At 32.0% G+C, this 14,450-nt stretch overlaps 1 protein-coding gene across 1 annotated transcript; it reads left to right on the top strand.

Moving 5' to 3' along the window:
* Positions 1-13,559: 13,559 nt before the first annotated feature.
* LOC111642332 lies at positions 13,560-14,150 on the top strand. Its single transcript, XM_023388665.1, has one exon. The coding sequence runs from the start codon at positions 13,560-13,562 to the stop codon at positions 14,148-14,150; it is 591 nt and encodes a 196-aa protein (XP_023244433.1).
* The last annotated feature ends 300 nt before the right edge of the window (positions 14,151-14,450 follow it).

Below are 14,450 nucleotides of genomic sequence, written 5' to 3'. Positions count from 1 at the left end.
TTGTTAGTCAATACGGTTAATTTTTCAGAACTTTTGCTACAGCTAGTAGGAAAATAGTAATGTTAGTCTTGTCGTGTTTCACAATATCAAACGTATAAATTTAACACTTTAAAACACAACAATTTGAATTCAATTTTATGAGAAATATAAATGTAATTACTCTAGTTGTTCTATAATAACGCTTCTTTATGATGTAATTGTCACTAAAATATAAATTTAACTGTTAACAATTTGCTTTCACTGTATTCACGTATAAAAATTATGAACATAAAAACTATTATTATATTATTAGCAATTGTTATATTATTCAAAATACATTAAATTTATACACAATATACGGTTATAATCGAAAAAGTGATTTAATGTAACAATTGTGAAAACAATACACTAATATGTGTAACAATTTGTATGGAAATTAAATTAATTTCTGTGAATATATTTGTAGTAATATTGTTATTTATAGATGGCTACTGTAAATTGTTTCCATATTTTGTCTCAATGATTGTATCTGTTTAACTTCCTTCTCGACATTAAGGAAGAACGGTCAGTAAACAGATGCCATTGGGAATTTATAGGTTTGCGATTTTTAAAAATTGCAGCCAAGAAAATGATAATTTTAAAATTAGATTATAAAATTAGATAGATATGTCTCTACAGTTTGAAAAAAATTGTAGGCCTATACCAGAAATAGATAAGTATAGAAGAGGAAGATGCTAGGTGTCTAGAGAACAACCGTGGTTTTTATGGGACCGGCATGTCGAGCACCTAAAGTTACTAATATGTATGAAACTATTCAAAGTTATTAATACATAAGCTCTGCGCTTATTATTATTATTATTATGTTGGGTTTTGTGGGTATATTGAAAAATATTCTTGCAGATTTTCATTTAAATGCTTAGAGAAATTGCCTTTAAAATAAACTGAACTGTACATATTTAGATGAAAATCGGTTTACACCGGTGGCTGTGTAGTATGCCAGACCAGAGTCAATGCGTAGGTACCAAACAAAACTAAAATTAAATAAGTCTGTTAGTTCCTGTATTTAGTAATTTCTTAACAATATGGCATGTATTCAATATAGTGGCCTTGTGTAGTATGATGATGTATTTCTATTTAATTGTAATGTTCCCGGGCTTTTGTGCAGAGTGTGTTGTATCACACTTGTTGAGGAAAGTACAACAGGTACAATAAGCATACTGTCCATCCTCCACAAGATCTAATGTAATGAGTTTTGGTAAATGTTGTTATATCATTGTCTTACTGTATTTATGTACTAATTCAATACGTAATCTTACTTATATGTAATTATATATTGTATACATTTCTTGAGAAATACAATAATACATAATTTATATCCTTCAATTAGATATATATTTTTTTTCGATAAGAGAATTTTTACACTATTTAATTTTAAAAGATTTTCTCCTTAAAAATTACTTTTTCTCAAGTCCGGGTTTTTAGAGTAACATTAGGACATTAATTTACTCCTTGAAAAATATACGTCTTGAAAAAATTATTGGTAAACAATGAACTATTCGAACGATAAACTATATGAACTCGATTTTAATTATTAATTTTTGTACGCAAAGTTAAATGGATGCAAACTGCATGTAAAAACAATAAAGTAAAAGAGTTATTTGAAACGAAAACACAATAAATGTAATTAATTATATCCATTTATTCAGATTTTATGTAAAAAAGGTACTAATTGAATTACATCATATAAATGATAACGAGTAACAACAGACCAATTAATATATGATAAAAAATATCTATAATACCTATAACAAGATACTGGCAAATATTGGAATGAACAATACAAGTTGTCGTCTGCAATAAATAGACAATATAACCGTTATAACATAATTATATAATACGGTACAAGTTAAATATCAGTTATTCCTGATTTATATTTAATTCAACAAATCTCTCTGTTACTTCTGTGAAATTTGCTTTTTGTTTGAAACAAACGAAAGAATATAACAACGATAGAACAACTGGAGTAAAAAATAAAGCGTGAAAAGCAGTTTCCATAGTGATTAAACAAATAACTTTCAGAAATGTAAGGATTGCGTACGAATCTTTATATACGATTAGCATTCTTATAATAGTTGACAAAGTTCCTTGAATTATAGGAAAGCCAACATGATACAACGAATCTTTCATCCTATCCTTCGACGTTTTGCAATTTGACGTCACAAAAGCATACGCAATATGAGCCGGATAATTAACGCAAAATCCGACGCACAGAATCAAAGTCGTCAAAGATATTATATCTAAATTAATTCCCCACATACTCATGAAACCCAATGTTTCTATCGTGGTAGACACAACGCAAACTGCCACTACAAGAGAACAGAAGATGTTCGGAATCACACTGAAAAAAACAATTGCGATCAATAACCCAGTCATCCAAAACAGTTGTTTGGCTACGCTGTCGATGATTAGTCCTTGTTCTACTAAACTTGCAATTAAAGTATGAATAATAATCGGGAAAGGTGCATCATCTGCAATTTTCAGAAATTCATTCATTGTAGCAATCTCAATTTCTTTGTTATGTATATTTTTCGTGACAACAAAAAATCGACTGTAGGTAATCTCGGATCCGTCCGGGCTGAATACCAAATCGTTTGAGAATTGCTGGGCTGGTTTAAATCGTAGAAAAACTCGAAGTCCTTCCATGAAATCATTTTTGTTCGACATGTTGTAACCTCTTAAAGAATATTGGGCAACTGGATTTTTCTGAAATTCTTTGTAATATTTCAGCCAGGAAACAGTAAACCGTGAATCGGCAACGTGTGGATGAGATTCAAATCTTCTAAGGAGATCTTCTACTGATTTCTGAACGTTTTTGTCTGAATAATCGAGTGTTTTGTTAATGATTATGTGAATAGGAAAAGAATATTCGGTGAAGTATTCGTAATGTATTCGAGAACCTTGAAATATTTCTGAATCCGATGGATACATATTTTGTAATTCAAATCCTTGTTTTATAAAAACACTCCAAAACATCCAAATCCTAGATTGATTAAATACAAAATCAATACAATCGCTTTCGTGGGTGTATAGGAGAGAATGTCTCCCAGTTTATCTCTAATTATTCTCATTAAATATTCTTCATTTTTTTCGATTCCTTGAAAATCTTCTTTTTGATGTGTTGAAAAAAATAAACATGTCGATTATGTGAATAATATATTCATTTAAACCAATGAAACCTTTACGTCTTGAGTAAAGATTGACAAACGTGAATAAGTTTATTGCATTACGTTAATGATTATTCTATTGCCATCCATTTATAAACAAAATTTTCAGAAAGTAAAAATTAGATGATAATTCTAGTTGTTCGTGTCTTTTCTCTAAATACCAGGTATAATTAATATAATTCGTAAGTAGAATTGCATACTACATTGCAGAACAGTTTGGAGAACATATAATATAGGCCTATATACAATCAATCAATCAATCAATCGTTTTTATTAGGTGCTCGAGGCACATACTCAGCACCGCAAGAGCACAGCTGAAAAAAATTATATACATTTACAATAGTACATATTAACAGTGTATACAAAACGGTCAGTTAAAGACAAAATATTACAGAGAGAGTAATTAATACATTAATAACATTAATACATAATAAGAATGAAATATTATTACAGAATAGCAATGTATACACAGTTATCATATGTAGAAAATATTGCAGACAAAGTATTTAGAACTTAATAACTAACATAAGAAAAATAAACTTAATAACTAAAATTAAAGCTAAGAGAGAGTTCAATAGAATAATATAGAGGAAAAGTGTGCAGAGAAAACACCGGGAGTAACTCCATATTCTCTTGAAATAAGACCGTTATGGAGGTACCACAAAACTCCTTGGAGTAAACTTGTCCATAAGGGCCTCCAAGACACCTTGAGTACTTGTAGAACAAGTTTTGCAGAACAAGTCTTGCAGGACAGAACCGCCAGGAATAACTCCATATTCTTTTGAAATTAGTCTGTCAGGGAGGAACCACAAATACTCCTCAGAGTAAACTTGTCCATAAGGATCTCCAAGACACCTAGAGTACAGGAGTACTTACCGAACACAAAATGCACTTGCAGAACAAGAATTAGACGAGGTCAAAATTATTTCATGTGTAGACTGATTCATGGTAACTTATGTAGTAATTGATTAAAGCAAGAACAAAAATAATCAGGAGTCAGTTTATCGAAATTTTCATTGATTCCATCAGATTTATCAGGTTGGATGGTGTGAAGTTCAGAAGAAACAGTAGTAAGCTATTTTCTGGTAGCAGTTGGTGCAATAATAGCATGCTGTTTGACTAGTCTGTAAAATGATTTGAAGATCTCTTTATTCATTAACAGCTCTTTATGCTTACATGGCCAGTTTAAGTTGTAACTTTAAACAGTAAATTCTAAGGCTAAGCGTTCAGCTTCCAATGAGATACATTCGAAAAGATAATGATCGACACCATCAGACTGATTACAGATGGAACAGAAAGAAGTTTGTTTACCAGTGAACCTTTGTAAGTAGATAGAAAACTTACCATGACCGGTAAGAAATTGAGTAATATGTGAACTGAGAAAGGTCCATTTACGCTTCTTCAGGTAATCTGTAATGCAAGGTATAAATTTGTAGGTTACGACATTATGTTTTTGGTCCCAAGTATGCTGCCAACGATATATGAGGTCGTCATATAGTAATTTTTTAGTCGTTCTATGACTGATCTTGTTATATATAATATTAGACTGTGTATCAGTCGCAGCTTCTTTTGCAAGTTGATCAGCTCTTTCGTTACCAGCTATCCCATGGTGACCACGTACCCAAGTAATACTGCACATGTTATTGGAATTGAAAATGAGAGTACGTATGGCCTGTTGCAATAGGGTGCAATTTTCTGCTATGAATTAGTTCTACAGCAGAAAAAGAGTCACTTACAACATGAATAATTTTATGGTTACAATAAAGTTCAGACCAGAGAATTGCCACGTGAATTCCCAGTATTTCAGCCTGAAAAACCGTGCAGGAATCATTCAGTCTACCCTTCTGATAATAGATTTCTTTATTGTTACAATATGCAACAAAAGCACAACCAATGTGATTATTAATGCCAGAGCCATCAGAATAGATTTCAATGTCAGAAACAACAGGTGGGTCAGAACCAATAAAATTATCAATATACGGTGGTAGACTTAATGTTATGGGACTAGTTTGTTTATAGTTACTCGCAGAGAGTTGAGAGGTTGGAGTATTAATGTCAGTCCCTGTTCTAAGTCGGTGAAGTTGGTATTCTAGTTTAATGACTTCAGTAATTGGAGGTTATACAGTCGACACCTCTATAACACGGTAGATACGTTCCGAGTTTTATGAATCCAGCTTCTACGAGTTCTTAAATACATGAGCCAATCACAGCCCGGTACGTGTGCAGTTTATGGACTACGGCTGTTTGAAAGGTTTTCTTCCATAAAATTAATGGATTCTAGACTAATTCGACTCAACATTTCCAAAATACGTATAATTTTTTGGGAATAATCCGTATAAACTATAGTATAGACAAGAAATTGTAGGATTATTGCCAAGTGTGTACCGTTCGACGATGTCATTGCTTAAGCTTGTTTACGTCGCGGAGCGGCGCTCTGCGACGTAAAGAAGCTTAAGCAATTGGGACATTCAAATTTTCAACGCGAGTGTTGAATGTTGAAGTCAATAATTTGACGTCATCAACGACGTTCAAACTCGAGTACGAAGTGCTTAGTTTCCATAATTCCATTCTCAGCAAGATGGATTCCATTCAAATGTTTTACCAATTAACCACAATTCGTTGGAAAGTAGCAGTCAACATGTCTGTTGAGTGCTGAGTGTGATGAGATAGCGCTGTCAACAGCGCCACTTTATATTGAAAAAAGGAACGACTTTTAACGAATGTTGAGATCAGCATTGAGTCAGCGTTGAACATTGGAATGTCCCCGTATTGTAGGGGGGGTCAACTGTACTAACAATAATTGTACTTATAATTCAAGCCAAAGATTACAGCAAATGACGTTAAATATTTGACAAAAGGAATTGTTGATGTAATGATCGAATACTAACGTACAACAATTAACTTTAATCTAAATATGATAAGTATTTAAAATTACCATACGCCTTGAAAGTATGGTAATTTTAAATACTTAAATGAAGACCTTTCTCTTCTCTGTACCCGCTTAACGCCATACACCCAGCAAAGAAAGTTATTTGAAATACGTAAGTGAAGAATATGCAGGTTGCACAGTAAATGCAAAAGATCTTCACAACGACGATTGGTACTGTCATTCCGATGAAATATGAAAACAAATAAGTAATTGACGTCAAAGTGATTGACACCCCGGCTGCAGCAAACGTCTCTGCCATTCGCTTTTCTACACATTTTTTGGAATCAGTAATCCTCCAACTGGCAATCAGCACGAAACTGTCATCCACTTCGGTAACTGTAACATAATAAATTCTCTTATCACACACTTGTTTATTATAATTTAATATAAGTAGTAGTGGTTTGGGCAGATTTAATCACAAAATTAAAATTACAAAAAATTTTTTAAATTGCAAATTAAAATTTATTGAATGGAATTATTTCAAATCACAAAATTTATTTTTTAATGAATTTCCTAAATAAATTTGAGTGGCACTAAACACAAAATTAATTTTTCTAATCACAAAAGTAATTTTTACTCAATGGAAATAATCCGAATTCTAAGAATATTCAAGTAAATTTTTAAAATATGAAAGAATTAAATGTTCTAACATCGAATAAAATTAAATACAATAATTGAATGAAGTAATATAACGCCAAAACAAATTTTTTTATTTCTACACGAATAGATCACATAAGTTTTATTTAAGCTTTTCCAGTTTTTCATTCACTTTATCGAAAACATGACATACTCATGGTCTAATTTCTGATACCTTATAAATTAAAATATCAAATAATTCGTCGAATAATAGTTTTATTATCAATACTAGAATTAATTATTTTCTTGATGGTTATTTGTCTTAATATTCTGGTACATGACAATTTGAAATAATATAACACTAAAATTATTTTGAAAAAGTTTTTATTTTTACATTACGGTTTATTTAAGTATTTCCACTTTTCCCTTCAGTTTATCTAAACCAAGACATTTCTGCGTGTAATAATTTTTCAGGATATAAATTATTTTCAGATCAGAAATTTCTCGAGTAAATTAATTTTATAAATAATTATAAGATTTATAAAACTTCTCAATTTATTTCTTAAGAAAAGATTTTCAGTGCAATTCATTGCTTCATATAAACTTAATTTTCGATAATAACTTTTACAATTTGTACTAATATTCAATGTGGTTCAGAATTATTAATATATTGTTCGTATACGTAACAAGAAATTTCCTAATTTTTCAGCCTTTAATAGGCAAAGTTACTATTTAGAAGTGCTTTTACGCTATAAACAGTAGATACGACATTAGTAAGTAGATACGAGTGAATGAATTCAATTATTCTCGTAGAAATACTCGATTGAGGAATGCCAAACAATTCGGAAGTTTTTCTGTATGTACGAATGTTTTTTGTATGTGGGTCACGACTTTCTCATCCAATTTGGATGTTAATAACCTTTGTGTGTTTCGTTGAATATTTCTGAAATTTTGCGGAGAAATTTGTGTATTAGGGGCATTGATGCTGATAAATTTTGCTTGTTATAGTTCGAGTATGTAGAGCGTTTGAGAGGATCATGTGTCGTATTTTGAGTAAAGTCAAACTTAACAAAGATTTTACTCGTTACTTTTTTATGTTTAGGTCTCAAAACATTAAAATTGCAAATTTTCAGGGAGTCAAATTTGACAAAATTGCAATATTTTCCTTTGTTGTGCATGTATAACAACCGGGAATAGAAAAATTCTGGCAACGAGTTAATTAACCTTTTTGGTTTTTAAAAATTCTATTTAAAAATAACTTTTACCTTATTAACAATAATAAATAAATAAAATTGTTTGTGGCGCCATCTGTTATGAGATTGCGTTATAAAAATTTTCTATATTTTTACAAGGAAATCTTATTTATATAAACGGTAAAAATATATCCGTGGATATGTGTATGTGTTTGTTTCTATTTTGATTAATATCTTAGGACGGCACAAAGATTAAAGACAAAAAAAAAAAAAAACAAATTTGCCACACTGGCTTGTATATAAGGGGCATTAATGGTATTTAATTTTGCTCGTGAAAAGTCAAGGGGATGGAGAGATAGTGGGTGGTCACATGTCAAATCGAGAGGGGCAAGACTTAATGAAGATTGTTATTGTTAGCATTTACAATGTTTTTTCTAAAACTCATCTCTGGACTGATTTTTAACAATAAATTCATGCTTATGGTTAATTTATTACTGAGACAAATTTATTGCTTATTAATTATTTACTTATTTCGAAAGAATAAGAGGTATTTGTCTTTCGAAACAAGAAAAGGTAAGAAATAATGAGCTTACGACATTAATTATTCGAAATAATTGCATATAATTTCCTACCCAAAAAACAATAAGGGACATTTTATTTTTGAGTCATATTGAAGAGCAACTTGAAACACAGTATAGTTGAAAACAAAAAATCGCATCTAAAATAGTACAGCAGAAGCCGTTCTTCAGGCTAAGCCTTAAAGCTAAGCCATCTCCACCCGCGGGGAAATTTCGACAAATTCCTTCTTATTGCGTGTTTTCATGACGTACCCTAACTGTGTACAAAATTTCACTTTTTTAGATTTAGCGGTTTGCAATGGGCGATGATGAATCACTCAATCACTCAGTCAGTCAGGACAAGTAATTTTATATATTTAGATTAATATGGCTGCCCATTAAATTAAATGCCAAGTAGATAAAACCATTTAATACTGGTAATTAGTCACGGGTTCACACTTGGCAAACCAGCTGACCACGTGGAGTTTTCTTGGTTTTCTTTACATTTCATAAAACCTACATAGGAGCCAGTTTTCCATAGAAAGTCCAGTCAAAAAGTATTCCCCCTCGGCAGATCGTCCGTGTGTCGCATTGCCGTATACAAATAAACGATAACAGGTTATTACTGCAAGTGTTGCTATTATTTTATAACTAGTGTTGCCCATAAAGTTAATGCAGTTTATTCAACGTTTTAAATTCACTTATATTTTAAATTTATTGAAATGGTAATAACTTACATTAAGAATGAGGCATTATGCATGCGATACTTAATTGTAAACACGTGTTCATTAAGAGCACTTTCCTCTAATGGGTATTTGTTGAAGTATATAGCGTAATCCCATAAATTGATTAATTGATTTGTCAACAATGAAACACGATATAGAAGGCCACACTTTGGCTTATTATTTTACTGTATATAATTTGGAAGTCTCCATAGAAACTAATTGCTTCGCAGAGTTTTAAAATGCCTTTATCTTAAAAGTATTTTATGGTAAGTAATCCATTTTACATAATTTTCTCATCAAATATTTATTCTTTTCTATGAAATTTTATGAGATAGCATATGTTATAAGCAGATTCATTCAAAAATTGCATCAAAATCGACACCAAGCAACTTCTTCCAGACTTAATTTTATCTCCTTTCTTGCTAATTTTGAGGATTTCAGGATTCAATATTTCATTCTTGAGAAACAGAAAGAAGAGAATATTCATGTTCTTCTATGTCTCCATATTGAAAGCGTTCACTTTCATTAGAGTTACAATTTATGCCATGGTTCTATACACCCAGAACGAGACTATGGCCATGGATTTATGTGAATTTTCTGGAGCTTACAAAGAACACGCGAATGCCATAAGATTCACAATGCTAACATTAAATCTAGTTACTCTTCTTTCTATATGCGCATGGAATTCTGAAGAATATGGAAATATTTTTAAAAACAATGAACACGTCCTCACGGATATCTTAAGTGATCGATTATTTTCCTACACCCAATTGCCGAAACTTTTAAAAATTCAACATTTATTCTGCAAGCTGTGGGTGGGTTTTGTTACAATCCTAAATATGTTTTTGATATATGCAAACGGGTTACTACTTTTAACGATTAACGATTATAAATGGACAATTAAAGATACAATATGCATAACTTTAAACAATATAGATTTAATTAACCTTACGGCAATTTCCATGGGTCATATGTTGTTTGTGTTCTTGATATGCGAATTGTTGAAGATGCAATCTTCTTGCTTATACGGATATATAAAATATGGAAATGAAATGTTTCCATTGAAAAAAATATGGAAATGTTTAGAAAATTCAAAAGACATTTTGAAGTTCGGCAATTTCATTCAGAGTTGGTTCACTATTTTGATATTAACTGTTATATTATGCACCGAGTTTTCTTTAGGAATAAGCTTTCTGGGAAATTCTGGAGAAGACGACAAACTCAGACTTATAATTGTAGTCTGTATCGCCGTCATTTTTTTTACATTTTTCATATATTTATTTTATTTATCGAGTCTGGATAATAAGGTAAGTTATTATTATTTTAATTTTGAGAAAATTTTTAAGAAAATCAGGCCCACAAAGGTACAAACCACTTGAATACTTGGACATTTAATAAAAATTATCTGAATAGTTTCGAAATAACAAATAACGTGTGCTCGTCACAGTATTGAGGATTGAGTTAAAGATGTCGTTTTTCGATTCTCAGCAGCTCAATCTGCCAAAATTAAGAATAGAAACAATGAACTTCATTCATTTATTCGTCCAAAATGGAGTATCTGTAGATAATGGACATGAATGAAACTGATCAGTGATGAGTATTTCTTGAGTATTGACAAGAAAAACAAACGAATATCTTTTAAAGAAGCATGACTAAAACATATTTAAGAAACAATTAACATATTAATTTAGATAATTTTAATGACATTAAAAATAATGATGGTGGTTTATTTTATAGGAAATTGACATATATTCGAAGTTATATAAGTTACACGTTCATTGCAAAAGTAAAGAAGATATCATTATGGTAATTTTCTAACGTTTATATCGTGTATGTCATTAGCGAGGTTGCGGCCGAAGTTTTCATCTTTAAAACGTTTTACAGATGAAAACTTTGGCCGCAACCTCTCTATTAGCAATATATTTATCTCAATATAAATCAATTTTGGCATTTTTTTCTCTTGCAGGCATTCTGTTTCTTTATCACTCAAGCTCTCGTTGTTATAAATTTATACTACGAATCAGAGTTAACTTTTAATTTTTTTCATTACTTTCCCATAACGCAACTATCTATATTGAAGGTAGGTGTACTTTAAAATGTTAAAATTATATTTATCTCAATATAAATCAACTTTAGCATTTTTTTCTCTTGCAGGCATTCTGTTTTTTATCACTCAAGCTCTCGTTGTTATAAATTTATACGAAAGTTTCAGTATCAATTAATAGTATCAATACTATAATTAGAAGAGTGGACGACTTGTACTTACGTACAATAATCTACAAAGAAGTGGTCCCACCAGAGGCTAAGTGAATAAACCCAATGGTGGCGGGTTCGCATCCCACCCAATGTCTAGCTGAGTAGTTTTATGGGTTATCTTGAAGTGTCTAATACCCAAACACAGGTCGTATAAAGACTTCATGGTAAATGCACACGAGCCAGAAGCACAGTAGACCCCTCTATAACACTGTAGATAATACCGTGTTATATGAATTGCATCTTGTACGAGTCACTTAGATTTTACAAATACGTGTGCCGGGCTGTGAACGGCTCACGTATTTGTGAAATGTATGTGACTAGTATAACATGGAATTCATATAACTCAGAATTATTTACAGTGTTATAAAGGGGTCCACTGTACAGTATTTTATACAGTAGAGCGTCGTTTATCCGAATCAATTGGAAACTGGAATTTTTCGGATAATCGATTGTGTACGAAAAATATATTACCTTATCCCATGTTGAAATTTTTCTCCGTTGCGTGTCGCTTCGCGTTGAATTTTCGTCGATGTTAAGCCTAACGTAAACTTTTTAAAATAATAATCGTAACTATTATATCGTTAACAATTATTTCTTTATTTTTTACAAACGAAATAAATATATTGAAAAATATAAAAACCAAAAAGTATATACTTTAGAAGTTGATCTAGTATCACAAACGTTCGATTCAGCAGGACACAGTCCTCAAAAAACACCACACAAAAGTGCCAGTGCTGCCAGCTAAAACACATACACCAACAAAAAAAAAATATTGGAGTAACCCAAGATATAGCCAAATATTGCAGCGCCACAGCACTTGCGAAAATTTAAATTTGCCGACTGAAATGCTTTCGGTTAACCGAAGTTTCGGATAACCGGCTTTCGGATAAACGACGCTCTACTGTAATATATTTTAATTAACATATAAATAAATCTGACATATGATTGCAACGTTGTAGCTTCTACTTGCCACTATACATGATCGCAATTAGGCTGAGAATGTTTGAATTTTCAAACACTGGTAATCATCTGAACTTTATCAGTGGATGGGAAGGTTGCCTTGTTCGGATTTGCATCATGTAACAGCTAATGGATCTACTTGATTTCGAGAAGCTACGACGTTCTCAGTGAATGCAATCTTGATAATTGTTATTTTATAGTTTAATGTATTTAACTAATAAAACTAAAACATTTTTGAAGTATGCAATATTCATTTCGTTATAAATAATGTAAAAAGTACATAAACAATGAACATAATAAATGCGTAAATATTAACAATAAAAAAATTGAGAACTCTATATCCCGTCGCTCACTCGTCCTATTTGACGCAATTGAAAGTAAGGCCTACCTATAATAATTACTGATGTAACGAATAGTATATTCGGCCTCAGGCCGAATACCGAATATTCGGCCAGGAGTGTGGCCGAATAGCCGAATATTCGGCCAGGAGTGTGGCCGAATAGCCGAATATTCGGCCAAACTATTCGGCTTGATTAACGCACGTACGAAAATTGGCGCGCAAAATCGCATTATATGGCAAGGATCGCGCACCCTGTTCTCTATTGGTTCGCTGTCACTACACTTCTTCAATCGCGTTAATTCTTGACAGTTGTAGCGGACAGACATGAACGTCATGGCAGTATGTTATACAAGTGCTGTATTATTTAAATTATTCTTTCGCAGGAGGGAACAATTGCTCCCTGGTATACTTCTGTCTAAGCAAATATGATGATAATATCATTCTTTCGCAAATCATATACCTATAAGTCCATTGGAAAATTGTGTAAATTAGGTGCCTAACGTAAAGCATAATTTAGTACAAGATATAACAACACGGTGGAATTCTACCTTTTATATGTTAGAAAGGCTTCTTGAACGAAAACGAGCTATTTCCCTCTATCTAACTGATACAGCAAACATCTAATCTGACTGCAGAGCAGTGGGAGATTGTAGACCAATTACTGAAATTATTAAAGCCATTTGAAAAGATAACAAAAATTACTAGCTCAAACTACTCATGCTTATCTGAAATTATTCCCCATGTTGTTACTCTTAACCGCTACTGCAACAAGGCCGTGTCTTCTGACCTAGCACCTAAATTAAAGTTTATGGCGATCGCCATGCAACAAGGGATAAAACAACGTTTTTCACAGATTGACGATAATAAAAACTACCTGATATCAACTTTGTTAGATCCAAGGTTTAAGACGAATTTCTTCACGAACCAACTGCAAAAAGAAAGAGCCCGGCAGTACATTCTGGTTGAAGATTTAGTTTCAGACTATGATACCAGCAGCGATGAAAGCGTGCGTTCTTCTCCCGTGCAGTCTAAACGTAAAAGAACCGATGAGCCTGGACAAAGCATTCGCACATCTTTCTGGGAGTGCTATGATGAAGTAGTTGCTGAGAACTTTACCGATAATGACAATGGAGTCGGAATAGCTTCTACTTCAAAGAACATCATAGCAGGTGACCTTGATAAGTACTTGAGCATGAGAACTTTAAAGAGAAACGACGATCCATTTGCCTGGTGGGCTACACATAAATCTAAGTTTTCCCAATGTTTAGTCAAACTGGCTGCTAAGTACTTCTCAGCTCCTGCAAGCAGCATGTATTCAGAGAGGCTTTTTAGTGATGCAGGAAACGTATACGAAGAAGAGGAACAGACTTCTTCCCAAAAATGCGGAAAAGTTGATTTTTCTGCACCATAACCTACCACTTATTGACTTCAGTTATAGTAAATAATTTTGTACAATGAAACAAAACAGTTAATTTAATTTTCAAGTTTATAATAAAGGATGATTTCATAAAATTACAGATCATTAATTATTATTTTTTCACATTTTATGACCTAAGTTTCGATCTAATGTGCCCACGCAGTAAAAATTTTCATACAAATTTTTTACCCTTTTTCACTCCTTTAGGGTTTAATTTCGTAAAATCTTTTCTTAGTACGTCTAAACTTTAGACATACTTTTACAAAAGGAACACACCCTAAAATTTTTAAGATT

The sequence above is a fragment of the Centruroides sculpturatus genome, unplaced genomic scaffold (genome assembly GCF_000671375.1).
Source record: "Centruroides sculpturatus isolate CEXI.00-Female unplaced genomic scaffold, Cexi_2.0 scaffold1669, whole genome shotgun sequence".
Classification (NCBI taxonomy): domain Eukaryota; kingdom Metazoa; phylum Arthropoda; class Arachnida; order Scorpiones; family Buthidae; genus Centruroides; species Centruroides sculpturatus.
This window is presented reverse-complemented; position numbering and strand designations above follow the sequence as displayed.